Below are 27,930 nucleotides of genomic sequence, written 5' to 3'. Positions count from 1 at the left end.
GCCATAAACACACATTTCTCTTTTTTTTTATTGAAGTGTAGCTGATGTACATTATATTGTACTATTATATTATATTGATGTACAATATCATATAAGTTACAGGTGTACAATATAGTGATTCACAATTTTTAAGGTTATACTCCATTTATATTCATTATGGAATGTCGGCTATATTCCCTGTGTTGCACAATATATCCTTGTAGCCAATTTTATACCTAATAGTTTGTACCTCTTAATCCCCTACCCCTATTATTGCCCCTCCCATGTTCCCTCTCCCCACTGGTAACCACTAGTTTGTTCTCTATATCTGTGAAGCATGCATTTCTTTGAAGACTCATCCTTCTTCTTAAAAATTTGTGCAAATCTACTCTAAATTAGCTTCATGGTTGGTTTTAATTTGTTTTAAAAGGTTTGTATTCCAAAACCGTTAAGTGACATTCCTACACGATGTCACCTTATGACTGAGAAGCAGGCACCTGGTTCATACCCCAGTTTGAGAACAGCAGTACACTACAGATTTTACCCCTCCACCCAACTTACATCATTTGTATTATAAAAGATGAAAGATAAATATTGAATCACGCAATTTGTTCCAGGTAGGTTTGCATGGACACAAGGGACAGAGCGGTTGAAACTTACGTGAATGAAAGTTTTTATTTCTATATCATAATCCAATTCTAATCTTTCTTTTCCATTAATCAAATTTGAAAAAATTTTATTTTAGCTGTATTAAATTTACAAAAACATTCTTCCACATTACATCAGAGCATTCCTGTTTTTATTCCAGTGCTCAGAAATTTAATGAATAAAATCACTTTACTGTGTCACTTTTAATTACCTCCCTCAAATACATATTTTCTAAAATCTGTCTAGGTCAAAAAAGGTTGATCCTGCAGCCATCTCTGCGGACTCTGCCAAACTATTCCAAGGTCAGTAGAAGCTGATGTTTTCAGTTGTACAAAGTTACTGTTAAGGAGACACGATCATTCTTTTCCATTGAGCCAATGTGGGCAAAGTTCTTCCTTAAAATTCTTCTTCTGCCTGTTTGCTGCGGGACTGCTTGAGCCGCTGGAGCCGCTCGATGGTCTCAGAAATAGTATGTTCTCCGTGCACCTTGTTATCTCTGGTACGGATATTGACAGTGCTGCTGGTTTTCTCTTTCTCACCAACAACTAAACCAAAACCCACAAAGTTTTGTTAGGTGAAAGGACTCCTATTGAATATGGGAACAGAAATCCACCCTGTAGCTTCGGATTCATTAAAATGTACAGGTGACCAAATCTAGTCGTTAAAAAACAAAACAAAAAACCCCAACTCACCATTCTGCAACGACTAGAACTGCTGTGTTTACCAAGTCACTTAATCCAGCCAACTTAATAAAAATTCACCATATGAAAAAATAGGAGGTGAAGGGGAGATTTTTAGACAAACCTTTCAGGATTACTCTTTTTCAAACCAAAGTGTTTCTTTGCAACAGAACAAGCATACAGTTTGAGATCAGGACTGGAAAGAACTACTGATGACCGCAGTTCTCTTAAGCCTAAGTCTCAGCATTTCAAGTTTTCCTAAAGTTTGGCAGGTTTTCTTTGGTGAGTCTCCTTTCTTACCTAGGATGAAGTTATACTGTGCTAACTGTGCGTTTCTGATCTTCTTGTTTAATGTACAGCCCGGATCCAGATCAATGTCCACCATGAATTTAGCATCGTGGAATTGTTGCCGTACCTATTTAAATAGAGATACAGGATTCTTCAGATCTAAAATCAGAATTATACTTTGATCTTAAATGATTTTATTTAACAAACAATTTGGATAATCATGCCAGCATTAAAAAGGAATGTTAATAGATATACTGAAGCATATATTATTGTGACTTAGAACTACAAAACTATATACTCTGCTCGAGAGATAAATTGTGAATTAAATTAAATAAACTAGCTTAAATTTTCCATCCGACAACCAATTACCACTAATATGACAAAAAGATCTGAATGAACCATTTTTATTTCACTAATAGGTTGTTGTGCCTTAATGATCATTAACCAATGAACCTCCTGGGATTCTGTAAGTATGCAAATTTCAGAAGGGTTCTTACTTAGTTTATTAGAGTGCCAGGATAAGACTACACTCTCAACTGTAACCTGTTTTAAAGAATAAAGCACCAGTGTCTTTTTTTTTTTTTTAACATGAGTCCTCTGCACATGTGAGTTGAGCTATTCTGTAATTGGGGAGGAAGCCTGGTAATTTTAGGCTGTTTAACAACTGTGGTCTCTAGTCATTAAGTATCAATAGCAGCGCTCACCCTCTCCTCCACTCAATATAACCAAAATCCACCCGACATAATTCTAAACGCTACCCCACCCCCAGATGGAAAGGAGAAAGTCAGTACTATCTCCAGTTGAAAAGTGATTAACTAATACAGACTTTTTTCCTACTGTGTGAGCTTTCTTAATGCAAATACGATAAAGTAAAATCCATTAAACATGGAGCATAGCTGATTCTGATCATTTCTAACTAAAACTACCGTGTGCAGTAATAGGAACACAGTATATCTTGAATGGTTTGCCTATCAGCTGGTTTAATGATCATTTATTTCTTAAAGACAGTTGAGACCCGAGTGCAATTTATTCTGATGACCTGAAAACATGGTGGTTTTGATGGTACAATGTTATTCGTTGACACTTAGATTTTTGTCTGTTTTAACTAGGCAATTTATTACTTTGCCAGTTATGAAACAATGCTTTTTTTAATAACACAGCTTTTGATAATTTGAAATTCCTTAGTATGAAATTGTTGCTATAACAGAACAGATTGTTGTAGTCTTTAAGGTATGAAGTATGAATGGATATTTGTACATCTGTTAGTAAGGTAGCTTTTTGGTAGGTAAGGCAAACATTGCTCTGTCATGCCATTAACCTGAAAAAAAGTTTCAAATTAAAGAAATGTGCATAGAAACAAAGCAAAATTACTGAGTCAAAGAGCAGTTTAAACTGCACTATGCATTTGAATTTACATGTCATACTGAGGCATGTGCTATTTACTAATGCTAAAAACTAAAAAATACAAGTATGTACAAAACACTCTCTAAATTAAGTCTACTAACCATGGAACCACATAAAAAACCATTAAAGAGGTAATATGATCTACTGAGGCTTACCACTGACTGAAAATAGAAACATTTCTCTATATCGCAAGCAGCATGATTTACCAAGAATACACATAGTTTATGAGATTTGAAAAGCTGAACGACAGCTCTTAAATTTAAAGTAAGTCATACTTAAGGATTACCTTTTGGGCATATTCATCACATGTTGGTCCCACGGGAACTACCATTACCTGGCGAGGAGACAGCCAGAAGGGCCTTTAGAAGAAATTAAAAACATTTAATGTGGATTTGGGCACTTTCCTCAACAAGGATGGCACATTTCTTAGTTGACTCTTCAGTACCATTTCCTGAAACATGCAAGGCCCACTTTAAAAAACTTGGCTTTTTTTCAATATCCAAAAAGGACTAAAGGGAGATTCAGGAGCAGAAAACTAACCCTAAATCAGGAAAATCTGTAACTTGCTTGTCTTTAATTTGTCTTGCTAAGCAGATATAGCAAAGCAAACAGAGGGCAGGGACTACACCCCACAACTCAACACATCAGGTAACAGAACACCATATGCCTGCTGCTAGAGGGCTTAATACAGATTAAGAAACACTTAGTGATTCAAGTTATTTTACCCAAAAAGTTATTTTGTTCAAGTGTTATTACTTTTTCTTCACTGGGGGACAAAGACTGTACCTTCAGTTTATTAAAGATCCATTTTGCAGGATTCAACAAATTGGAACCGATAATAACCGGTGATGGTACTTGGTAAAAATGAGTGTGTTTTCACTACTTATTAAAAGGTGACCCCATCCTCAATTCTACCTTTCAGGTATTTCAGGTGTCCAGCCCCTCCCCATGCTGCAGACATCAGGCCAGAGTTTCTCTTCGTCACTCCTCTATGTTCAAGCTGTTTTGTTGCATTAGGGAAAAGGCTGGAGTAGGCACTAAATTCTACCCAAACTGTGGGCTTTCCCCCACCTACTACAGGTTTCGTAGAGCAGTTATCTGAGGATCCCCCTATTCTCTAGACTGTGCATAGAGGATGTTGCCCACATTTGATCTGATTTCGTGAAATATAACTAAAAGGAGATTAGCTTATTTCATTTACAAGTATGACACCACCACCCCACCCCATGTCTGAACTAACCAAATTACAAATGAAACTGAGATGACTGCGGTGTAGTCTGTCAGGCTCTACAAAATGGGTGTTTTATAACCATGTGCTGTTTTCAACTGCCTTTACAAAATGTGGGCCCAGATAAAGCTGCTTAGAAAATAAAATGCAAGTCATGTGCTTATATCTTGCCAGCAGAAACATAAGCTTCTAGAAATAGGACACAGAAATGGTGATCAGTTTGGAGTCTGTACTTTCAATCAAAAAAAACCCTTGGCTTCTAAAGCATCTAAAATACTTGTTTATTATGATCAGCAACACTGAACAAAGTATTGCTAAAAGCCTACTCTTGTTTACTCAGACAAAAACATCAAAGTTTATAAATTCCCAGAGTTACTTGAAAAGCAATCAAAACAATAAGCTTCTTACTGAATAATAATTCCTAGTTAGAAAGCATTTATATAATATTCAAACAAATCAAGTGCTAAAATAAAAATAATTACTCATAACAAACATTCATAGAGCTAAAAAGTTTGGGTTTAGATTGTGATTCCTTACTTTTTAGTGAACACTTATCATTAATTAGAAGTCACCAACTAGAATCATTCTTCCTTTCCATCACATAACTAAATTGGACAGCAGACATTTCTGACAGTCAGCTTACACGGTCCAGACAAAAACAGAAGGAAACAATGACAAAAATTACCATTTGCCCCCATAGTTTTCAGTGAGGATAGCAATCATTCTTTCCACTGACCCCAAGATGGCTCTATGGACAATCACTGGCCTTTTCTTATCATCACCATCATGGCTAGAAAGAAAAGATTTGTTTTGCTTTATTATATATATATATTCCTTTATATGTCCTTGAAGAAGAATATTCAGAGCAGACACTAGAAACTCACCTTACAAAAGTAAGATTAAATCTAATGGGCAACTGAAAATCCAGCTGGATTGTTGCACACTGGTGGTACCGACCAATGGCATCTTTAATCTGTATGTCAATCTAAGAAGCAAAGATTGGGTTGTATTAGGGTTCAATTTTTTTTTTTTTTTTTTTTTTTGCTGTTTTTTTTTTTTATTCACACACACACACACTGTATTTTATTTTTACAAGACATAAATAGACTGACACCAAGCATTGTACATGGATGACCACAACAAAAGCAACAATGATTGCAATTACCAAACATGAAACACACTCATACTATGTCATAATATTGACATTCAGTCCAGTAATCCTCCACTGTAACAGCTCCTTTACTTTGCAGTGAAAATTGATTTGTATATTCTTTGCCTCTGAGTCCTTGTGGGATTTTTTTTTTTTTTTTTTTTTTAAATTCAGACAGAAAGTCACAAAAATTATACTCATCCTCATCAGTTCACTCAGTCCCATGTAATTAATTTTTTTTTCATCTTGATCTTTTGTTAGCACTTTTGAGTTCATCAGTTTTTCATTAGAGTTCTGAAAATGCTTATTCATTCAGTTCAGCAGTACAGTCAGTTACCAGAAACCTGTACTTGTCAGAGTCTTTTCCATGAATTTCTTGAAGATGAAATAGGGTTGAATTTTTTTAAACTTATTTTAAAGTAATCTCTTCTTCACCCAAAAATGAAAGACATATTACTCTCAAATGGACTTTGGTACTGACCTTTGGACCATAGAAAGCTCCATCTCCAGGATTTAATTCCCACTTTTCACCAAACTCATTCAGACTGTTTTCAAGTTGCTAAGGATAAAGCAAAATGATTTTAACTTTTGTTCAAATGCAACTTCTTCCAGCCTAATTTGAGACTAAAAATACTACAGCTACTTTCATGCGTCACTATTCTTTGTTTTACCATTTTGTCCACCTAGACATACTCATACACAAACCCCTTTAAAGGTTACAGCTTGATGACTGAAAGAACATTCAACCATTTCTGAAATACAAAATCATAGAGAAAAAAAACACTAGCTTATACAAACCTAGAAACCATTTCCAATTTTCTTTTGCTTTTATCCATTTAAAGAGGCTTTGCTTTCTCACATTATGGCGCAAGCCAATTTCAGTCAAGTAATATTGAAGCACGCTGAAAATCACCACTTACTTTCTCGGCTTGATTCCATACTTCAATATCTCCAAGGAATTTTTCCGGGCGAGTAGACAGGTTCAGTTTAAAAGAAAACCCAAATATGCTATATACTGTACGCAGAAAATCCAAACAACCTTTTATTTCATCCTCAATCTTTAAATTAAAAAAAAAAAAAAAGGGACACAGCGGTAATTAATTTTCCTCAAGTTTTGTGACACTTCTTTTCAAAGTGTTTCACCCCAGAGTCTCATACCTGCTCTATGGCACAGAATATGTGAGCGTCATCCTGCTGGAATCTTCGCACCCGAGTGAGTCCTGTGAGCGCTCCCGACAGCTCATTCCTATGAAGCACCCCAAAATCAGCTACTCGCAGAGGCAACTCTCGCCAGGATCTTGGCCGATGATCAAACATGAGGCTAAAGAAAACAGAAGAGTAAAATCCACTGATATCTAATTTCACAAGAATACAACTGCTTCTGTAATACTATAAGGAAGGCTGTCAAAAAGCTACTGGTTCTAGTTGTTCACACAAACAACACTTTTCAAAGTCTGGGCTTCATACAACAATGTAAGCACTTGCATGAATAAAGTAGCAAATAAATTATAATACAACCATCCGTAACTAAGAGAAAATAAAAAATGTATTCCCATAAGTCTCGAGTCATAGCCTTGAGCTCAATCTCTATTAATTTGAGGACTGCCTTTAAGGCTCATGGTTTAAAGAAAATCTTAGCTACATACAAATCATTTCTATCAGCAGAAACTAAAGTCTGTACTTTCTTGTTGTTCCCAAAAGTGCTTCAGTTCCCTCTTAGTCTGAAAGTGCTTCAGAAACTTTGAAGAATCTGGGAAAACTCAGAATGAACTTGACCTTGGTTCCCTGACCTACAAGCTAGTCCCCTCGTGGAGACTCCTCTGTCTCACCCCTCTGCCCTTGAGGTCTTGCTACTGGGAGCAGTGCTAGGAGAGATGACGCAGCTACCTACAGCCACAGCTCTCCCTAGTCTGCCGCCACGCTGCTCTTCACCCAACTTTCAAGGATAGAAAGTGAGCGGCCTCAAGGCAAGGAAGATTTTCCAAGGAGGTCAATTCATCAGCAGTAGATTTTGATACATGTTTCTTTAAAAAAAAAAAAAAAAAAAAAATCTGCTGTGCCCCACATTCAGTCTCCCCTGTTCTGTATCCTGCCTGTTCACTGCTGCTACCCCAGTTCCATTCTTGAATATCTGTAGATCTGAGGATCTAGCTGGGCACAGAAGATGTTACAACACCACAACGATGATGCATTTAAATACTCTCCTGATTACATAATTTGTTTTTCACAAAATACTTTCAAAGGAGGGAAAACAATCTAGGACTGATTGCCAAGAAATCTTTGATAGAAACTCAAAATTGCAGAATTACCAGTGTCCCGGGCAGTTCATGGGTTTCAGAGCAAACAGCTCCTTCTCCACCTCAAAGGAGAACATGTTGTCGCTGTAGTGCTGCCAGTGGCCCGAGGTCATCCAGAGTCGGCTGTTGTAGATGTTTGGGGTGACCACCTCCTGGAATCCTCGTTTCCTATATTCACTCTGTTAGAAAACAAATACAATGCCTGTGTAAGGAATAGATGCTTATACTTCTGGTGGAAGTAAAAATTTCAAGAGCAATTTTATACTATGTAGTAAAGTTCAAGATGTACATCTTATAGTCTAGACGCTCCACCTGGAGGTATACACCAGAGAGGAAGCTCCTGCACATGCACATAAGGAGACCACTGCAGCACAGCTGGTAATACGGGAGAACGGGAAAGTACATCAGTTCCCCCAGGAAAGAAGTGAACACTGTGGTAGTTGTATGACAGACTCATACTTAACAACTGGAAACAAACTGGATCGGTACCTATCTAAAATGAAAATCACAGTGCAGACTGATACACAATGAGACTTCATGTATGTAAGTTTGAAGCACACAAACAAACACATAATTTAGGGTACATATTTATGGGGTAGATGTAAAAATAACATGGACAAAAAGGATCCATCCATGCTAACTTCTAAATAGTAGTTTCTTCTAGGAAAGGAGGGAAATGGATCAGAAAGGGGTCTCAAAGGGGAGGTTTTTTCCCCCTTACTACATACGTATTACTTTACCTCAATTAAAAAATCTGAAGCAAATATAACCCAATGCAGTTACGTGTTAAATTAGGTGGTGAGTACAGAGATGTTGGTGGTATTATTCTCTATAAATGTATGCTTGAAACACTTCATAGTTTACAAAGAAAAAAAGCAATGTAAAGATTAACTTGCTTTTTCTAGGAAGATAAAAATGAACGGTCAGGGCTTCCCTGGTGGCGCAGTGGTTGAGAATCTGCCTGCCAATGCAGGGGACACGGGTTCGAGCCCTGGTCTGGGAAGATCCCACATGCCGCGGAGCAACTGGGCCCGTGAGCCACAATTACTGAGCCTGCGCGTCTGGAGCCTGTGCTCCGCAACAAGAGAGGCCGCGATAGTGAGAGGCCTGCGCGCTGCGATGAAGAGTGGCCCCCGCTTGCCACAACTAGAGAAAGCCCTCGCACAGAAACGAAGACCCAACACAGCCATAAATAAATAAAATTAAAAAAAAAAAAAAAAAAAAAAGAAATGAACGGTCAGAAAGCCACAGTGTTAAAGGTTGTAAAGGGTTACAGGCCCCACTTCAAGCTCACCAGCTTGTCTCGTGCGTGCACACCCACGTATGTGGACAAGATCATGTATTAGGGGGAAAGAATTTTTTAAACATTTTATGAGACCTAATACGTCCATTTTCATTTATTATTTGAAATGTTTCGTCTCAAACAAAAGATTATCTTTCCCTTTGGCAGATCTTATTTAATAAAATCAACTTATGTCTTAAATCTACAGGAGAAAGTAATGAATATGGTTTACCCTGATGAATTCAATAAGTGTATTATAAATGTAGGCTCCCTTCGGCAGGAAAAAGCAACTTCCAGGGCTGAGTTCATGGAAGAAATACAGTTCTTGGTCCTGGGTAAAACAAAAGCAAAAGAAAGTTTATATATGTATATAATATCAACATAAATTTCAGGGTTCTTGAGTTTAGAATATGGTCATGATGCTTCATATTATAATTGGTGCCATTCCCAAATCAAGGAAAACATGTCGACATTTCTGGTGTTGCAGGTGCTTTACCACTTAGCACAAGTACATTCTCTGACATTCTCTGACTGTTACATTCCTGAATCCAGTCAAGTTTACCCAAGAGTCACATGGAGCAAGGGTCTTAGTTCTCTTCTACTATGCACAGCAGGGGTTTTCAGAGTCTTAATTCCTCAAAGCTCAAAGATTCTCCCTCCCTTTTTTTCTTTTTTTTTTAAAGTAAGAACAGCAGGAAGGAGACTGAGAAAAAGACACTGATAATGAAATAGAAGATGAGAAGAAGTTGGCTAACTTTGGGTCATGGTGAAAGAGGCACACCCTCCTACCTTCTTGCCCACCAAATGCCCAAGTCCTCAGGGAGGGACCCCACCAACTGTTGCCGGCCTCCTTCCTGCTGGATCTTATTTCAGGCAGTCAGCAGCACAGGACAGTGGATGCTGCCTCCTGCTCAAGCTTCACAACCTAACAGCCGTGACCTGACGCCCAGCACAGAGTAAGCACTCTTCTAGAAGGGAGTATTTTTACCAAACCTAACTGCCAGCTTAGAAAACATTCAGGGGTAGAAGAATAAAGAAAAGGACACCACAGAATCCATCAATGACTTGCTGTGTCATCTTGGGCAACAAGCAGATGAATCCTCCTGGGACTGAAGTTTCCACATCTTTAAAATAAGTCAGTGAGACCAGGGGATTTCTAAAGCATCTCCCGGCTCTATGAAATGCTGCTATGCTGCTATACTTTTTTTAAAGAAAAATGTAGGTCATCAGCATTTGTTCTCAATAAAAGGAGTAGTCAAAATGAACTTCTGTGCGGTACTGAACACACTCTAGAAAGATAAAGTGGACAATGAATAAGTAATTCACAGCTTTCACAGGACAGTACAATAACTACTGAAAGCTACAGCATCTCTGCAGAAGTAAATTCCTGGTACGTAATACAATTTCAATTCAAATGAAAATAAAGAAAACTCAGTCTACACACATCATTATTCTTTTTAAACATACCCTTCCAATTTTCCTATGATCTCGGTTTTTAGCCTCCTCTTGGAACTTCTCCCATTCTTTCAACATTTTAGGATCTGGGAATGAAATGCCATAAATTCTCTGCAGAGTCTCCATATCTGCCTTGCCTTCCCAGTAGGTGGAGGAATTCTGAAAAGAAGGAATAACCATGAGATAATATTCAAATTTTTTTGAAAAATAAATTTATTTATTTATTCATTTTGGCTGCGTTGGGTCTTCGTTGCTGCACGCAGGCTTTCTCTAGTTGTGGCGAGCGGGGGCTACTCTTCCTTGCAGTGCACGGGCTTCTCATTGCGGTGGCTTCTCTTGTTGTGGAGCATGGGGGCTGTAGAGTACAGGCTCAGTGGTTGTGGCGCACAGGCTTAGTTGCTCAGTGGCATGTGGGATCTTCCTGGACCAGGGCTCAAACCCGTGTCCCCTGCATTGGCAGGCAGATTCTTAACCACTGCGCCACCAGGGAAGTCCCCAAATTTTTTAATATCTCATTTATTTTAAGAGTTAGACGTTTTTTCCCACAGTCACATCATGAGTCAAATTCATATTTAGTCCTTATGACAAGAAAAATGGCACAAAAAGTGCACACGTAGTAAGCATCTCAGTTGCTGAGGCCTCGCTAGGGTGGTTGTACTCAATCCACAGCACAAAGCCGGCTGCTTAATGCCCTTGAAATTGCCCAGCCCTCAAGACCCACTCACACCACAACTCCACGAACACGACTGACTGCAGGGGCATCTCCCACAAGATGATTCAGCAAAAATGGAAAACCAACCAACCAGCCAAAGAAAAAAAAAATCTGACTGGCAGGATTAGTTTGGTTAAAAAAGAACAACTTAGGTAATTACTACCTTAGACATACAAAAGGCAAGGGCACACACTCCTACAGTGAGTCTCAAAGCTTTTAGAGCCACGATGGCCCATGACTGTGATTTTGTAAATCCTCCAAATCTCCATCCCCGTGTGCTCTGGTGACGAGTGGAGTCACTCAGTCACTGCTTGAGAGAATTTCAGTTAAAAAAAAGGCTAGTGACACGTAGTGCCCACAGTCAGTAGGCAGCACGAGAAAAAAATCCACCCTTAAATATGCAAGAGAAAAATGGCTGAAAAGAGAAATGAATGCAAGTTTAAACATACATCTTTAGTAGACAAATATGTTTATATAGCGCCTTCAAAGTTACATTGCTTACTTTGTGTATTTTCAAAGTCTTGATTTTGCCAGTGTGTCTGACATGAGGACCCCGGCAGAGATCTATCAAGGGGCCACACCTAGAGATAAATTAAAAGGAATTTTAACATAGACTTAAAATGACATATACATCAATGGTATTTAATGACACTTGATATTCTCACCTATAGACTGTGGTAGTTGGAGTATTCACTTTTTCGTTCAATATCCTGCATTTGAACTTGTTGTACTGAAAATAGGAAAAATTATTTTTTAAATAACCATCCTTTAATTTTTACTTCTAAATACTATAGCTAAAATACAATTCAAAGTACACCTAAGCACCGTATGAATATAAATGTCAGTATTTCATGTTTTAAAAACATTTAAAAACTGTTAAATTTTTCTAAAGAACTTAGTTCACTAAGCCCCAATGTGCTTTATTTTTTTAAATTAATTTTTATTGGAGTAGTTGCTTTACAATGTTGTGTTAGTTTCTGCTATACAGCAAAGTGAATCAGCTATACATATACGTATATCCTTTTTTTTGGATTTCCTTCCCATTTAGGTCACCACAGAGCATTGAGTAGAGCCCAATGTACTTTATGTAACATTAATGAGTGAAATAAAAGTGGAGGCCATGTTACAGTTCAATTTACCTTAAACATTTCCAGTAAAGTTTCCTTCTTAACTTCTAATCTTTCAAAAGCTTGTTTTTCTTTAATGATTTTCTTACATAAAGCCTCCAAAGAAGAGAAATCGTTGCTGGACACACCCCTGAAGAAGAAAATATAATTAATCTCTTTCCATTCCATTCCACTCACACCGCAGCTTGGGGGAACATTTCTTTAGAATACTTCAAGGGTTTTAATATAAAAAATTAGACCTCTGCATCATTTATTAAGAATTTTAAACTAGACACTTTTTATAAACTATTTTCATATTTTCAGTGGCTTTGACCTTGGTCATCATGAAGACCATTCCGACTAGTGAACACTCCTCTAACTTTATAACTGGGTTTAAAGAACAGGAGAGGTCCAAGCTTCATTTTATTTCCCGACATAGCTTAGGGCTCCACCTCCATTGATCTAGAAGAGAGCTCTCTACTACTTCGTGAGTTACTACAACACTTCAAGTTTTGTTAGTGGGAGTACTTGGTGACTATGAAGCAATAAGTTTTATATCATTCCTCCTTAATTGAGAACTCTTTAAAAATAATGTATGGACCCATAGTAATTCAGATTTTATTTTTCTTTATCCAGTTACATAACTTACCCTTCTTCAAGGTACATGTCGTAATAGAATCCATTTTCTATTGGTGGACCGTAACACAAACACCCACCATAGACTCTTTCCATGGCTTCACCCATTATGTGAGCACTCGAGTGCCAATATACCTGAAAATCAAAGAAAAATGGGATGGTTTGAGTCTGGGCATACAAGCTGTAAATTAATTTGTTTGTTTTGAAAGACATATAAAGTTTATTATAAATAAACCTAAGACGTGAAAATCTAAATCTACAAGTCTATAGATTGCAGTGTGATTCTACTTAGAGCCAAAATAATTTAAAATGATTCTAATTACTAAATTGTATTTGTACCTTAAAAATTATCTGGTTTAGTTGTTTTCAAACTAATTAAAATACAAATTTAGCATTATTATTAAACGGGATGGATTTTGTTTCCTGAAAACAACAGGCACTCACAATGTGACTGTCTTATGAACTGCCATGGCCCCAGGGTCTTTTGAGTCAATCCCTGGAACTGACTCAAAATATCTGAGTTGGTGGTCTGGAACTGAGCCCGCATTATCTCTGAGGTATGCCTGTATATTATATATAGATGTATATTTATCTTTCTGAAATAAAATGAAAAAGTGACAAAATTCAAAAAAGTCCCTAAGAATAAAACTAGAAGATGCTGAAAATTCAGAACACTATTATTTGACCTCATTTAATGCTTCTTGTTTAAGCAGACATGGCAACTGTGATAAACGATAACAATTTCCAGTGGTTTATCTTTAAATTTCTCCAAAATTAGTAAAGGCTATGCTCTGGCCTTTACTTGGCTGTGGAACATCACTTAAGAATTATATCTGCTTTTCTCTTATTGGGCCCAAACAAAACTAAGATGGTACAACTTGACCCTACAATACAATTATAAAACCAAGGACAGGGCTTCCCTGGTGGCACAGTGGTTGAGAGTCTGCCTGCCAATGCAGGGGACACGGGTTCGAGCCCTGGTCTGGGAAGATCCCACATGCTGTGGAGCAACTGGGCCCGTGAGCCACAACTGCTGAGCCTGCGCGTCTGGAGCCTGTGCTCCAAAAGACAGGCTGTGATAGTGAGAGGCCCGCGCACCGCGATGAAGAGTGGCCCCTGCTCGCCGCAACTGGAGAAAGCCCTCGCATAGAAACGAAGACCCAACACAGCCAAAAATAAATAAATTAATTAATTTAAAAAAAATCAGATTTATATAAAAAAAAAAACAAAAAACAAAAAACCAAGGACAAACATACGGGCCTTGAAATCAAAAGGTAGTACTTGGTTTTAAGGTGGTAATTCAGATGAGACAGAATATACCCAAAGCAATGTTTTTAAGATTAATTAGTAAGGTACCAAAATAAAGATTTTAAAAATTCTCATAAAAACTGTACACCTGAAATTAATATTGTGAATCAACTATACTTCAATAAATAAATAAATAAATAATAAGTAAAATTAAATTCTCATAAAAAACTTAAGGACTCCAGAATACATTTGAAAACCACTGATTCACATACGTAAGTAAACCATTGTCACTAAAACAACGTATTTTACTTCTTCTTATATGGTATTCCATCATGGGGAAATAAGGAGAAAACTTTGCCATCAAATGCAGATTGATTTTTACAGTGCTTTCAGCAGATCTGCATTTTAAGGTAAGAAAAGTACAGAAATCAATTGCCCAATAGGAAGAGAACTTTAAATCATGTTTGAGTTTGTTAAATATATGCATCTTGATTAAGTGTTGACTAATAATGTAGAAAACAATTTTTACTTGCTTAATCAATTTTTAATAAAATTCCCAGCATTTTTTCCCCACTGAAGTATCTAGAGTAAAAATAAACTTGAATAAGTGCACTTCTTAATTTTATAAGACAAGCACTTTTACTATGTTTCCTACATGAAAGACAAAATGAAGATTCCAAATATGACAATGAGACATCAATCAACTTTAGCCACTCACTGGCTTTAGTAATAAGCTGGAAAAGACTGCAAATGTGAATCTGAATAAAAACTTACTGCTTGAGCTTCCTCATCCTCAAACTTGAGAAGCTCCAAGGTACAATCTTCCTCCAGAGGACGGTCTAGGTCCCAGACGACTTTATTCACTTTAGCAATAACAGTGTTGTCAGCCAGGCCTTGACTTTTTAAAAAACATACACACATGTATAAAAACACAAGACTCTAAAAAAGAATTTTCTGCAGCACAACAGTTAATTTGAGAAGAAGAACAGGAAAATAAACATTATATACAGGCATATCTCTCCTTTTATTGCACTCTGAAGATACTGCATTTTTTTTTTTTTTTGTGGCAACCCTGCATCAAGCAAGCCTATCGGCACCATTTTTCCAACAGCATTTGCTCACTTTGTGTCTCTGTGTCACATTTTGTAAATTCTCACAATATTTCCAACCTTTTCATTATTATTATGTATTTGTTATGGCGATCTGTGATCAGTGATCTCTGATGTTAGTACTATGACTCACCGAAGGCTCAGATGATAGCATTTTTTAGTTATAAAGTATTTTTAAATTAAGACATGTACTTTTTTTTTAGACAAACAACTGCACACTTAATAGACTGCAATACAGTGTAAACAACTTTTATATACACTGTGAAACCAAAAAATTCGTGTGACTTGCTTTACTGTGATACTCGCTTTATCGTGGTGGTCTGGAACTGAGCCCGCGATATCTCTGAGGTATGCCTGTATATTATATATAGATGTACATTTATCTTTCTGAAATAAAATGAAAAAGTGACAAAATTCAAAGAAGTCCCTAAGAATATAACTAGAAGATACTGAAAATTCAGAACACTATTATTTGACCTCATTTAATGTTTCTTGTTTAAGCAGACATGGCAACTGTGATAAACAGTAACAATTTCCAGTAGTTTATCTTTACATTTCTCCAAAATTACTTTTCCATAAAGCCAAGCTATTTCGATTCCAAAGGAAAAAAAGGGGGGTGGAGGTACTTCTAAATAACGTCTCTGCTTTTATCCTGCTTGAAATCTATAACAGATCTTTCCTTTGAGAAGCAATGCTAATCTCAGAATTCTGCAAATGCCTAAGATGATATTAGTTATAACAAATATATAGGTGAAGTGAAATACTATTTAATGAAACATTTTATAATACGGATAAAATGTCATCTAAATATACAGGACACAGTACAAAAGACAACTCTCTCCTCAAGTGATGAGATGTCAGACCCACCAAGTGTAGAAGTCGCAGTAGTTCTGAGGAGGGGAAAGCAGCACAGGTCAGAGTAGTCTGGACAGGCTTTAAAAAATAAAGTAATGAGGGGATGAAGCATCAAAAGATTTGGACAGGAAGAAAAGGAGAGGAGATGGCACTTCAAATGTTGAGAATGGGCATGGATGCAAGCAGAGATATAAGTTAGGAGAGGTTCAGGAAGCTGCGTGGCTCAAGTAGAATTGAGTAAAGTTAGTCAGATCATAGATGTGAATGTGCAGCTAGAGAAATGACAGTCTATAATAGTCTAGCAGTTTCCCACCTCAAATATTTTCAAACTAATATGTTATGACACTTACACCGCAATAAAAGTTTTAATTCAAAAAAAGAGAAAATTATTTTCCAATTGGCCACTTGATAAATTACAACATAATCTGAAGAACAATATTGTAGCATGTAGAGAAAAAGTTCTTGCACTAACAGGACCCTGGAGTTTAGTACTGACACAGCTACAATCTCATTGTGCAACAACGGAGGAATCTTTTAACCTCACCTGCGAAATTCTCTCTCAAGTGAGAGGCTGAACTGATATTTAAAGGTCTATCTAGTTACTTATGATCTCACATGGAAACTTGCTTAACATTCAACTTTCTTACTTCCTTTGGAGTAAGGTAGAAGTACTTTAGGTAGAAGTACTTGTCAAATTAACAGCAACATTCCATTCCTTTTGTAAAAAGGCCAGGGCATATACCAGTACACAGCTCGTGGCCCTAACTGCTCCGACTCCCACCAGTTGCATAGTAGGCTTACCAAGAATCAGCTGTGATGGTTCCCAAATTTGTTTATGTACTTGTTATTTTATGTCTTAGGTTCAACAATATGAAATTGATGATAATCAACCTTTTTTTTTTTTTTTTTAAAGCATCCCCAGTGACCAATGGCTGAGAATCCTCCTATTAATTTAATTTAATTTAATTTTTATTTTTGGCTGTGTTGGGTCTTCGTTTCTGTGCGAGCACTTTCTCTAGTTGCGGCAAGCGGGGGCCACTCTTCATCGCGATGCGCGGGCCTCTCACTATCACGGCCTCTCTTGTTGGGAGCACAGGCTCCAGACGCGCAGGCTCAGTAATTGTGGCTCACGGGCCCAGTTGCTCCGCGGCATGTGGGATCCTCCCAGACCAGGGCTCGAACCCATGTCCCCTGCATTGGCAGGCAGATTGTCAACCACTGCGCCACCAGGGAAGCCCATCAACCATTTTTGACAATTCATACATGATTTCATTTGTTTCAGCTCAATATGTAATTACTATAAATAAATAGAAATATATAAGTAATACAATGAGGGAATTACAGTTTCTTGGTTTGAATTACATTCAAACCAAGTTGAATGTTTGGGAAGGCTTGATAAAGGGAAGTCACTAAAAAAATATTGTCAAGTCAGGTGTGGATGAAACAACTACATAAAAATCTGGAAGGATTCTGCACTCAGATGGCTTCTCAAGTGTGTTAAGATAATGTAAAAGTTTAATTAGCACTCCACCCCCCAAACTTTGGCCTTATATACATATTAGTGAATAAATGTATATATACGTTTTAAGTTAAAATGTTTAAATGGCGGTTGGCAAACTTTTTCTGTAAAGAGCCATATAAATATTTTAGACTGCAGGCCATACATGGTTTCTGTTGCATATTCTTAGTTGTCTTATTTTTTTTTTTAAGTTGTCTTATGTTTTTCAAACCATTTAAAAACACAAGAACGATTCTTAGCTCTTGAGCTGTACAAAAACAGGCTATGACCAGTTTGCCAACACTTGGTAGAAGATACATGTATCAATTTATGCCTTCCCAACTTTATCATTTTTTTGATAAACTTACCAACTATTCATCCCAATCATATTAGATTAGGAAAGCATTTACTCTATTACGAAGTATGCATCTAATTCTCAGTTACCTGAAATAACTTCTCCCCAGCCCAACAAAAGCTTTAACATTAGCTTTATAAAAATAGTACATTTTTTCATGTGTTAGTTTCATATATTTCATATATAGTTTCATAATATATTTCATATATTAGTTTCTTAACTTTCCCATTTTGAGATGAGCTACCTTCATTTTTAACTTTAAAACTGAGACTTTTTAGTCAAAATAGATGAAGTACTCTCTAGTTGGTTATGTGACATTTTATGATCAAAGTAGAAGAACTAATTATATAAAATCTTTTGTAAAATAAGACCAAAGTTGACTCTTTCAGATATTAACTTTGAATCTTGACTATAAAGCTCTACATTATTTTGATTTTTTAAAAATCCCAAATAAGGTAAATTAAACAATCAAAACATTGACCAGGAACATAAAAATATTATGAGGATAAAACTTGGCAAGATAAAAAAAAAAAATGTTTAGTTACAAACAACAGAAGGTCAAGACAGGTATAGCTTATACCTAATTCCACAAGCAATTTGATATGGTGTAGTTTTCCAGGATTCTGCATCCAACTGTTTACCATCAGGCAGGGTGACTTTAATTGGCTTGCTATCTTTTTCTTCTTTTTCTGCCAGAATGGAATCGTGTTCTGCTTTTAGTTTATTATACATCTCAAGACGTATGTTAATATATTCAGGCCAAGGATTCAACTGCAAGACAACAAATGAAGAAATAAATGATCAGTACACACTTGCTTTCCTTTTTAGAAAAGTGGAAGAAATAATAAAAACAAAGTTTATCTTATATGAAGTAAGTGCTTTTATTGTTTTTCCCTTATACAAAATTTCCTTCTCATTTCAATCATATTTTTTCTTGGCCTTCAATTTTTTAAATGGAAGAGCCTTAATATCTTTATAATTCCCTCCGACCACAGTCCTTCCCTTTCTTTAGTCATTTAGGTGCTCTTTGGGGGCTTTTCATTAAATTGTCACAGGGGTCCATAATCCTCAATGAAGAAGCATCAAGAAATTAACTAAAAGCTCAGAGCCTATCATTCTACAACCCTGCTCTGAATCCCTCAGGCCAAAGCACATTACCTGGTCCCACATACTCAGACATCACTACAGTCCTACCCACCCACATGACCATCTGTATCTTACTGCAGTTTATCTCCACATCCATTTGGCACTTCCTGATCAGAAGAAATTAGTGTCAAACTTAATTTATTCAACATTCATGGAGCAGATACTCTCTCTGCCTGGCTCTGAGGATGCAAGAGAAGAATAAGACCTGCCCACTGCCCTTAGAAGGGGAACAAGACAAGTACACAAATGATGGGAGCACGGAGGAGGAGGAAAGGTCTTGGACATCTCACTGTACACCTTTTTTCCAGACAGATCATTTAAAACATATATAATCAACCACATGTCACATGCACAATTCTCTATTCAAAAAAGTCCTCTAATTATACCCTTTGTTTCCTATTTCCAGGCTAAGTCTCAAGCTGTAACAGAACAGCATGTACTACTTGTATTAAAAGTACAAAAAAGAAATTAGGGAACATATGCATTTTCTTACTTACTTGCAAATTCTGAAATTCACAATCAACAATTTCCCACAATTACAATGGGATATAATAGACAAAACATAACAGAAGTGGTTATGCAGGGCTCTCGGCAACACTTAGTTATTCTTGATCACCTACAAACTTACCCTAAATTAAGTGGAAGCACTATAAATTTAGCAATGCAACATTTATAAAAACAGCTCTTTAAAGTCAGTTTACTGTGCTATAGCATACCTCTTAAAAGCCTATTCCTTTGTCTTGCATTCTGGTCATTTTCTAAAGAGTCTCTAACAAAACGGTTGCAATGACAAAAGCAAAAAGTCAAGCACGGTTCACAGCAGTTCAACTTCAAAAACTAAGTAGGAAGACAAGCTTAACTGCCTCCTAAAGCAAGACCCAGGAACCAGGTCAATTCTGGGATGACTCTTGAAATGCCAGTTCCTTTTAGTGTGAGCCTGGTGAACTGAAAGCCTTTTCTCTATACTTGAGAGGCATCAAGGAGATTTGTCCTGGCTTAAAACCAAACTCCAGTGGCAGGTCCAGGTGGAAACAGTGCTAATGGGGTGAAGGAACAAGGCTTTCTTTGGTTTCTGTTGTAGTCAGTAAAAGCCCAAACACCAAGTCTCTTAACGTCTCATTGAATTAAATGGTCAGACAGCTAGCATTTGACCTGGCAACTAATTACCACAGTCCTCTTTTCACCAACTTTTGTTCTCTCTAATATCTAATCCCACAGATTATTTTACAATCATACTTCAGTTGTTTTCATATCTAATCCCACAGATTATTTTACAATCATACTTCAGTTGTTTTCCTTTTTCAATAACAAGTAACTGCAAGTCTTTCTTCCCCTCTCAGAATTTCCTAATTCTTCTCCCTGATTTTTCCATCTAGTGCCATCTTATAAACCCCACGAAAACCATTAGAATCTCGCATAGGATGAGTCTGAGACGGCTCCCTGCCTCTGTGAATCTTTGATGACAGAGCCCTGAAAACATTTACCTCTGCTCGACCTCCATCCCCAGAGCCTTCTTTGTTCTTCTTCTTGCCTCCTTCCTTTCGTTTCTCCTCACTGGCACCTACCTAAATAAGCAAAAAAGACATGAAGGTTTTACATTTTAATCTCATTTGACACCCATTCATGCTGCCTCCAGAAAAGTTTTGAGGATGTTATTTTAGCATCTATTTTTTTTAAAGTGGAAATCTGATTTTGAAAGACTAGAAAATTTCACCACTGTCAAAGACAAGTTAACAACTTACAATAAAGACAAGCCCTAAAAAAGTAGAAGAGTTACTTGATAACATTCAAGTCCTCAAATTTCATTCATTTTACCTGTTCACATGACTCTCGCTTCAGGTTTAAATGGACGTATACTAAATATATAGCCACAAGAAGCATGCAATTTATTCAGTAGTATTTTCAGAAAAAAAGAAATCTAATGCAATATATATCCATCCATTCCACAAGTACTACCCAGAGCCTCTGTGCTCACAGTATTTTTTTTTAAACCCTGTAGAAGAAGCAAACATAAGACCCAATCCCTACCATGTACAAACTTAATCTCTTTGGGGAAACTAAGGCATACATATGTGAGAAACTCCTGAAGGAGAAAAGAACACAGCTGTATACTCTGATCAGATGTCAGATAAGCTAAGACACCAGTAACTGTTAGGGGTTTAAAGGACTTTAAAGGATGGAGAAGATTTCAACAGGCTGGATTTTGAGAATGGAGGAAATTTCTTTCTAGGTGTACACAGAAAATTATTGTTGGAAATGTTAGAGAGAGAGAGAGAGAGAGAGAAAATTACTAAACCTTTTAGGAAACACTGTCAGTTAAGACAGACGAGGGCTTAGACAGAAGCAAGCACTAAAAGTTACCATAAAGATGTGGACTTCAATTAGAATTCAATTCAATTCAATTCCAGGAAGTCATAGGAAGTTTTACAGTAAGTCCTGTGCAAAAAGGCAACCAATGGCAAGAACTGGTCTTACCAGTGGTTCTCAACCAGAAGCAATTTTGCCCCCAGCAGACACCTGGCAATATCTGGAAACCTTTTCAGTTGTCACAACTAGGGGTGAGGAGCAGGGGGAAGGTGGGGAGGGCGGTGTGGTGTGGTATGTACAACTGGCAGAGAGTGGGTAGAGGCCAGGGAGGTTGCTAACCATCCAACAACACACAGGACAGATTCCCACAACAAAGAATTATCCAGTCCATGGTGTCAAGAGTGTTGAGGTCGAGAAACACGGAACCACATTATGGGATACTCCAAAGAGTATCTTCTCAGAAACAAATTACTTACCTCTTTGTAACTGCTCAGATAGAAACATCCTAATGCAAATTTCACTACATAAAGTTTTACAGTTTACAAAGTTTCTCCACAATCACATCTGATTCTCACAGAAACACTGTGAGATGACAATCATTATTATTCCCATTTTATAGATAAGATTAAATTTTTAAAAAGTTAGATGATTCTTCTAGGTTCAGAAAACCTACAAGTGGCAGGAAAAAAAGATACCCACCCAGATGTTGACAGTGGTCAGCTCTAAGGGGGGATGTTATCATCAGCAGTGAAGGAGTTTTGCGGGTAGAACTGGGGATGTGACGGGGGGACTTTTGTTTCATATATTTTTTTGATCTTTTTAATTTTTAAAAAAGTTTTATTAAGATATATTTCTGCACCATAAAATTCACCCACATAAAGCATACAATTCAATGGTTTTTAGTGCATTGACAGTTGCCCAACTATCACCAGGATCAATTTCATCACCCCAAAAGGAAACCATGTATCCATTAGCAGTCACTCCCTGTTCTCCCCTCTCCCCAGCACTTGGCAGCCACTAATCTTTCTGTCTCTACAGCTTTGCCTACTCTGGGCATTTCATATAAGCGGAATCATTCAATATTGGTTTTTTGTGACTGGCTTCTTTCAGTTAGTATAATGATTTCAAGATCATCCATGTTACAAGTATCAGTATTTCACTCCTTTTTATTGCCAAATAACATTCCATTATTTATCCATTTATCCCTTGTGGACATACTGATTGTTGTTTTCAATTTCATAAAACTTATGACTTGTATAATTTAAAAAACAAAACAAATTTTAAAAATATGACTCCAAATTTCATGTTGAGCTAACACTTCCCCCACTCCGGAATTCACGATTTAATGAACTTTTAAGGTTCATTTATAGTCAATAGATGAACAATGAACACACCTTAAGTCCATTCTAATCAAGTAAAGTACTAACCAACATTATAAGATTACCTGCATGCCTTCACCATACTATATGATTAATGTAACTAGTCAAATATAACAGGTGAAAAGAAGGGTAAAAAGGGACTTCCCTGGTGGCGCGGTGGTTAAGAATCCACCTGCCAATGCAGGGGACCCGGGTTTGAGCCCTGGTCCGGGAAGATCCCACATGCTGCGGAGCAGCTAAGCCCGTGAGCCACAACTGCTGAACCTGTGCTCTAGAGCCCATGAGCCACAACTACTGAGCCCACGTGCCACAACTACTGAAGCCCGCGTGCCTAGAGCCAGTGCTCCACAACAAGAGAAGCCACCGCAATGAGAAGCCCGCGCACCGCAACGAAGAGTAGCCCCTGCTCGCCACAACTAGAGAAAGCCTGTGCACAGCAACGAAGACCCAGTGCAGCCAAAAATAAATAAATAAAATAAATAATTTTTTTAAAAAGGGATAAAAATTAATTGCAAGTCTGTATAGATTTAAAACAGAAAGAGAGGGAAATAATTCTATTTCTCTGATTAAATGCTTTTGGTTCTGGTCATATGGATATTTGCTAAATGAACAGGAATAATGGTAAAGAAGAAGAGACTTAACATCAAGGTTTTTTGTCTTCTAAATACCTCTCCATTTTACAAATGAGGACAACGGCTCAAAGAGAGTAAGTAATTTCCCATTTGTACATCGCTAGTAAATAGCAGAGCCAGGGCGTTAAAATGGATCTCTCTGGAACCCTGAGGCCCATTTCACCTTTCCTATAACAAGTGAAATCATGATGGGCAACTGTTCTTTACTTCCAATGAAAACAAAACAAAAATGGGCGAGTTTACATATTATATGTCTACGTAAAAGCAATCTAAAATTTCAACCCAAAAGTTGGTACACAGAAGAGGATTGGGAAGATGTTCCTAAGCAAATTATGACACTAAAGGGAAAGTCCAGAGGTGAAATGAGCATTTATGAATGGGATAAGGCATGCCTCCACCACCACGCAGGGAAGTGTGTAACTTTTCTAGAGTTTGTCAGCTGGGGTTATCCGGTCTCCACCATTTATTATAAACCACCCTAAACTTGGGCAGATCTCGATGACTTGGTTTTCCCTTCCTTAAACTGGGGCTTTTTACCCGTACGTGGTTTTAAAAGTAAATGAGGCTCTGCAACATTCTTCCCGACTAAGGTGAGCCACAGACCCTAGTCTAGGAGTCCGAAGCCCTAGATTCTAATTATGTCTCGGCTTCTAATTAGTTGTGTGGCTCTGAGCAAGACACTCACTCAAGGTCTCAGTGTCCTCATCTACAAAAAAAGGATGGACCCAGAGACGATCTTAAGCCCCGCCCTGCTTTATCAATTTGAGATTCCTCTCCAAAGGGGGTCCTGACTTGTCCGGGAGCTCCATCGCCCGCCTCGGGCTTCTCCACCCCCTCCCTCCCCCGGTTGGGCAACACGGGTACCAGGAGGGCCCCAGCCCGGCCACCAGGCTCCACTCAACCCACTCACCGACTTCTCGTCTCCCATTTTCCCTCAAGGGCTACTGGCCTTCTCCTCGGACACTGGCAAACCACTAAGAGAAAACTAAACCCCAAAACTTCGGTCAGGAGGAAAGGACAGTGGTCGCCAGGCAGAGGTGGGTTGGAACGCCCAGGAACACTGCGCTTGCGCCACGTGGCCGGGAGGGACCAGCTGATGCAACAGGAAAGCGCCCAAACTCCGCCTCCTAACCTGATGGATGACGGGCAGCTAATCGACAACGGGGAATGGCGGGGCCTCCTTTCTCTAAACCAAGCTTGTCGGGCGACAACCCTTCTAGGAAATCAGGGTGCGGCGGGGCGGGAGAGGAAACTACACACGCTAAACCTGCACTCTCTGCCCGCGAGGTATTGGGCCTTCCCCAGATCCCAGAAGTCTGCAATGCGCGTGCGCCTTCTTTGGTCTGACTCGGCTTATTATTCCAGGGCCTTTTCGGCCACCGTAGCGAACAAGAGGGGCTAAGTCTTGAGCTTCCGGCAAGTTTCCGGCAAACTGAATACCGTCCCTGGCAGTGGGATGAACACCGGAATAGAGGCCAAAGTTCCCTGCTGCTTCGGCGTCACCTGACCTGGTGTGACTGCTGAGTTCTGGGGACTACTCAGGGCCCCGAAGTCGGTGGCGGTGAATCGAACGAGCCCTCATTATTGCAGTCCAGGGTTCCCAAGACCCAAGCCTTGGTGATCCAGGGGCGAGCGCCCTTCCTCGGACACTCCTTTGTACACGCCACCGCCAATCTATATTGCATCGGGGAGCATTTGCACAGAGCCCATGAGAATGCAGCGAAACTTTTGCTTAAGAAAATAACCACGCCGACCCCAGGGATTCTCTTACGCAGAGGTCTCAGTGTTTGTAATCGAATGGCTCTATTTTCATTTGTTTTACCAGCCAATTTAAAACAGTTGCTGATTTGAAATCAGAAGCGCAATGAGCTGGTTTATAGTTTGAATACGCCGTCACCAAGTTTTGTGGATTTTACTTTCTCAACATCAGCCCTCGACAACTTGCCACCTTCAGGGTCATTCTTCCACGAAGCTCAATAATCAGTAGCCTCCTAACCTGACTTTGGGTTCATTTTTCACATGGCACCAGAATAGTCTTTTTAAATACAAATATGATCATGGCAACCTCCAGCTTAAAATTCTTAAGTGGTTTTCAGTATAAAAATAGTCATGGCTTTGAGGGCCTCTGCCCTGCTTTCTCACTTCCCCACCGTACACCGAACTGAACCTTAGTGACCTTAGTTTTCAGGTCTTCTCCCACAGATTTTTTTGTACCTGCTGAGATTATTCTCCCCATCCTCATCTCTGCCTGCCCCACGTCCTTTTTTGCATATTTAACACATACTTAGTTGTTAGATCTCAAGAATCGTTTCCTTAGGGGAACCATTTCTTGACCACCCTTACCAGATGGGGCAAGTCTCCCTGTTATATATTCTGGTAGCTTCCTGGAGCTCTCTTTATAGCACCTATCAGTTCAGTTTTACAATTAAAAAATTATTTTATTGCCTCAGATTGAAAACTTCACGAAAGCACAACTTGTGTATTTTTGCCAGCATCTAGCAGATATAAGCCTGGCACACAGTTGATGTTCAATACATGTTGAGGGAATTAATGAGTGTTGAGACAATCCTTGCTTGAAAAACTACCTCTTAATCTGGATTGTGAAAGAAAGAAGCCCAAACCCCTGTACTAATGAGATTTAGAAGAAGCTTTATAATAAGAGTAGATTATTGGTAGTACTTGGTGGGTATTCTCTTTAAGAAGTTCCAGTAGTTAGACACAGTTTTATAGGCTTAAGTAAACCAATCTTACTTCCCATATTTAAATTGCAATGAGAATCAACAGGATCTAGTCTTACCATCTAATGCAAAACTGTTTATTATGCTCATTAGACATGTTTTCCCGAATTGTATCTTAATTACTTTTTAAATTTTTAAAAACAACTTATTTATTTTTGGCTGCGTTGGGTCTTTGCTGCTGCACGCGGGCTTTCTCTAGTTACGGTGAGCGGGGGGCTACTCTTTGTTGCGGTGCGCAGGCTTCTCATTGTGGTGGCTTCTCGTTGTGGAGCACTGGCTCTAGGCGCGCAGGCTTCAGTAGTTGTGGCACGTGGGCTCAGTAGTTGTGGCGCACAGGCTTAGTTGCTCCGCGGCATGTGGGATGTTCCGGGACCAGGGCTTGAACCCGTGTGCCCTGCATTGGCAGGCGGATTCTTAACCACTACGCCACCAGGGAAGCCGGAATTGTATCTTAATTTTAAATGAGAATAATGAGGACCAGAAAGATCAAGACACTGAATTTGCTAGAGGCAGAATAATAATGGCTAAAAAATTGCAGATTGTTCTTATCCCTGTGAAACTTGGTCTTTAGCAGCCTCTCTTAACCCCTTGTTCTCATGTAACTTCAGAACCAGTCCTGGTCTAAGAATGGCAAAAAGAAAAAGCAGAAGGCTTTTCTGAAAGGTTGAATGTGGTGCAGGAATGTATTGATAGAAGCAGCTGCAAGAATCAGTTGCTGGCAGTATCCTGATGGCACAGTGCCCTCTGGTGTTAGGAAGGGGTACTTTCATCATATGCACATTAAGGGCTAAGCAAAGATGATGGGAGCTTCCAACAGATCTCAGATCCAGGGCACAACATGCTCTTATGTAACTTTATTTGTATTTACCAACAAAAAAAATATTGACTGACATACAGTGTTATAATTTATGCCTACTACTCTACATACTTTCTAGGACAGTGATTCTCAACATCTCTGCTTTGAGAAGTGGAACAAAATTATTTAAGAGCTATGCTACAAAAAATGTTAAAAATAATAAAAGATTGCACATAATCAACTTTTTAGAAATATGAATTAGAGAAGATTGAAGATGATCTATAATCTCTTATTCACTCATGTAAGAACATTAAAAAAAAAGGAAGTACAGAGGGTGTGTAACAATGGAAGATTGCATGGAAAGTTCTCCTTTGCTGTTAGTACATCTTAGGAAAACATTCAGCTGGAACATAACCAGGTAAGAATGAATCTGATTACAGTGAGAATGAGGAGGTGTGGTCTTTTGGTTGCAAGAAGGAAACTCATTTGGTGATTGTGACAAATAGGGAATTTATTCTTAAACTACATGAAGTAGAAAGGGAAAGGAGAATCTCATCTGTGTAGCCAGGCCAGGTGGATTGCAGGAATAATTGACAATTGGGCCTCATGCAAGGCTGCAAAGACTGCAACTTGATGGTTGATCAGAATCCGAGGTGCTCTGTAGTATAAGGAAGTTGTGCCTTTGAACTCTAGTACTCTGCTAGTAACAAGATTCGGTCAGTCTTGTCTTTTGCTCCTCCTCCTATTACCAGCTGGCCAATTTATTCCACATGTCCTGGTTCAAGTTACTAGGGAGAATCAGAGTAGTTGTCTAATTACCAAGCCACATCATCATAAGTCACAGGCCAACTTATGGATGGATTGGTTGTTCCTTAGGTCGGGTGCCTCCCCTGGTCTTATCTGTAACGGCTGAGGGGCTGGTCGTGTGGTTTAGCCATCGTGCTGCAGGGATCAGCTGTTTTCCTCATGGTCTGTGGGCACCTTTAAAAGGAGATGCTGAGC

At 38.5% G+C, this 27,930-nt stretch overlaps 1 protein-coding gene across 1 annotated transcript; it reads right to left on the bottom strand.

Annotated features, from left to right (window-relative positions):
- Positions 1 to 24,707, bottom strand: TARS1 (threonyl-tRNA synthetase 1). The gene is made up of 19 exons (XM_036847696.1): positions 24,305 to 24,707; positions 20,561 to 20,641; positions 18,511 to 18,701; positions 14,888 to 15,011; positions 12,879 to 13,000; positions 12,263 to 12,380; positions 11,789 to 11,853; positions 11,626 to 11,704; positions 10,424 to 10,570; positions 9,189 to 9,287; positions 7,687 to 7,853; positions 6,536 to 6,698; positions 6,298 to 6,435; positions 5,859 to 5,936; positions 5,112 to 5,212; positions 4,913 to 5,017; positions 3,286 to 3,358; positions 1,608 to 1,722; positions 1 to 1,172 (listed from the first exon to the last, which is right to left on the bottom strand). Exons 1-19 carry the CDS (start codon positions 24,320 to 24,322, stop codon positions 1,024 to 1,026), a joined length of 2,133 nt encoding a protein of 710 aa, XP_036703591.1. The 5' UTR covers positions 24,323 to 24,707; the 3' UTR covers positions 1 to 1,023.
- Between the last annotated feature and the right edge of the window lie 3,223 nt (positions 24,708 to 27,930).

The sequence above is a fragment of the Balaenoptera musculus genome, chromosome 3 (genome assembly GCF_009873245.2).
Source record: "Balaenoptera musculus isolate JJ_BM4_2016_0621 chromosome 3, mBalMus1.pri.v3, whole genome shotgun sequence".
NCBI lineage: Eukaryota > Metazoa > Chordata > Mammalia > Artiodactyla > Balaenopteridae > Balaenoptera > Balaenoptera musculus.
Note: the sequence above shows the minus strand (reverse complement) of the source record. Positions and strands in the feature narration are given on the sequence as shown.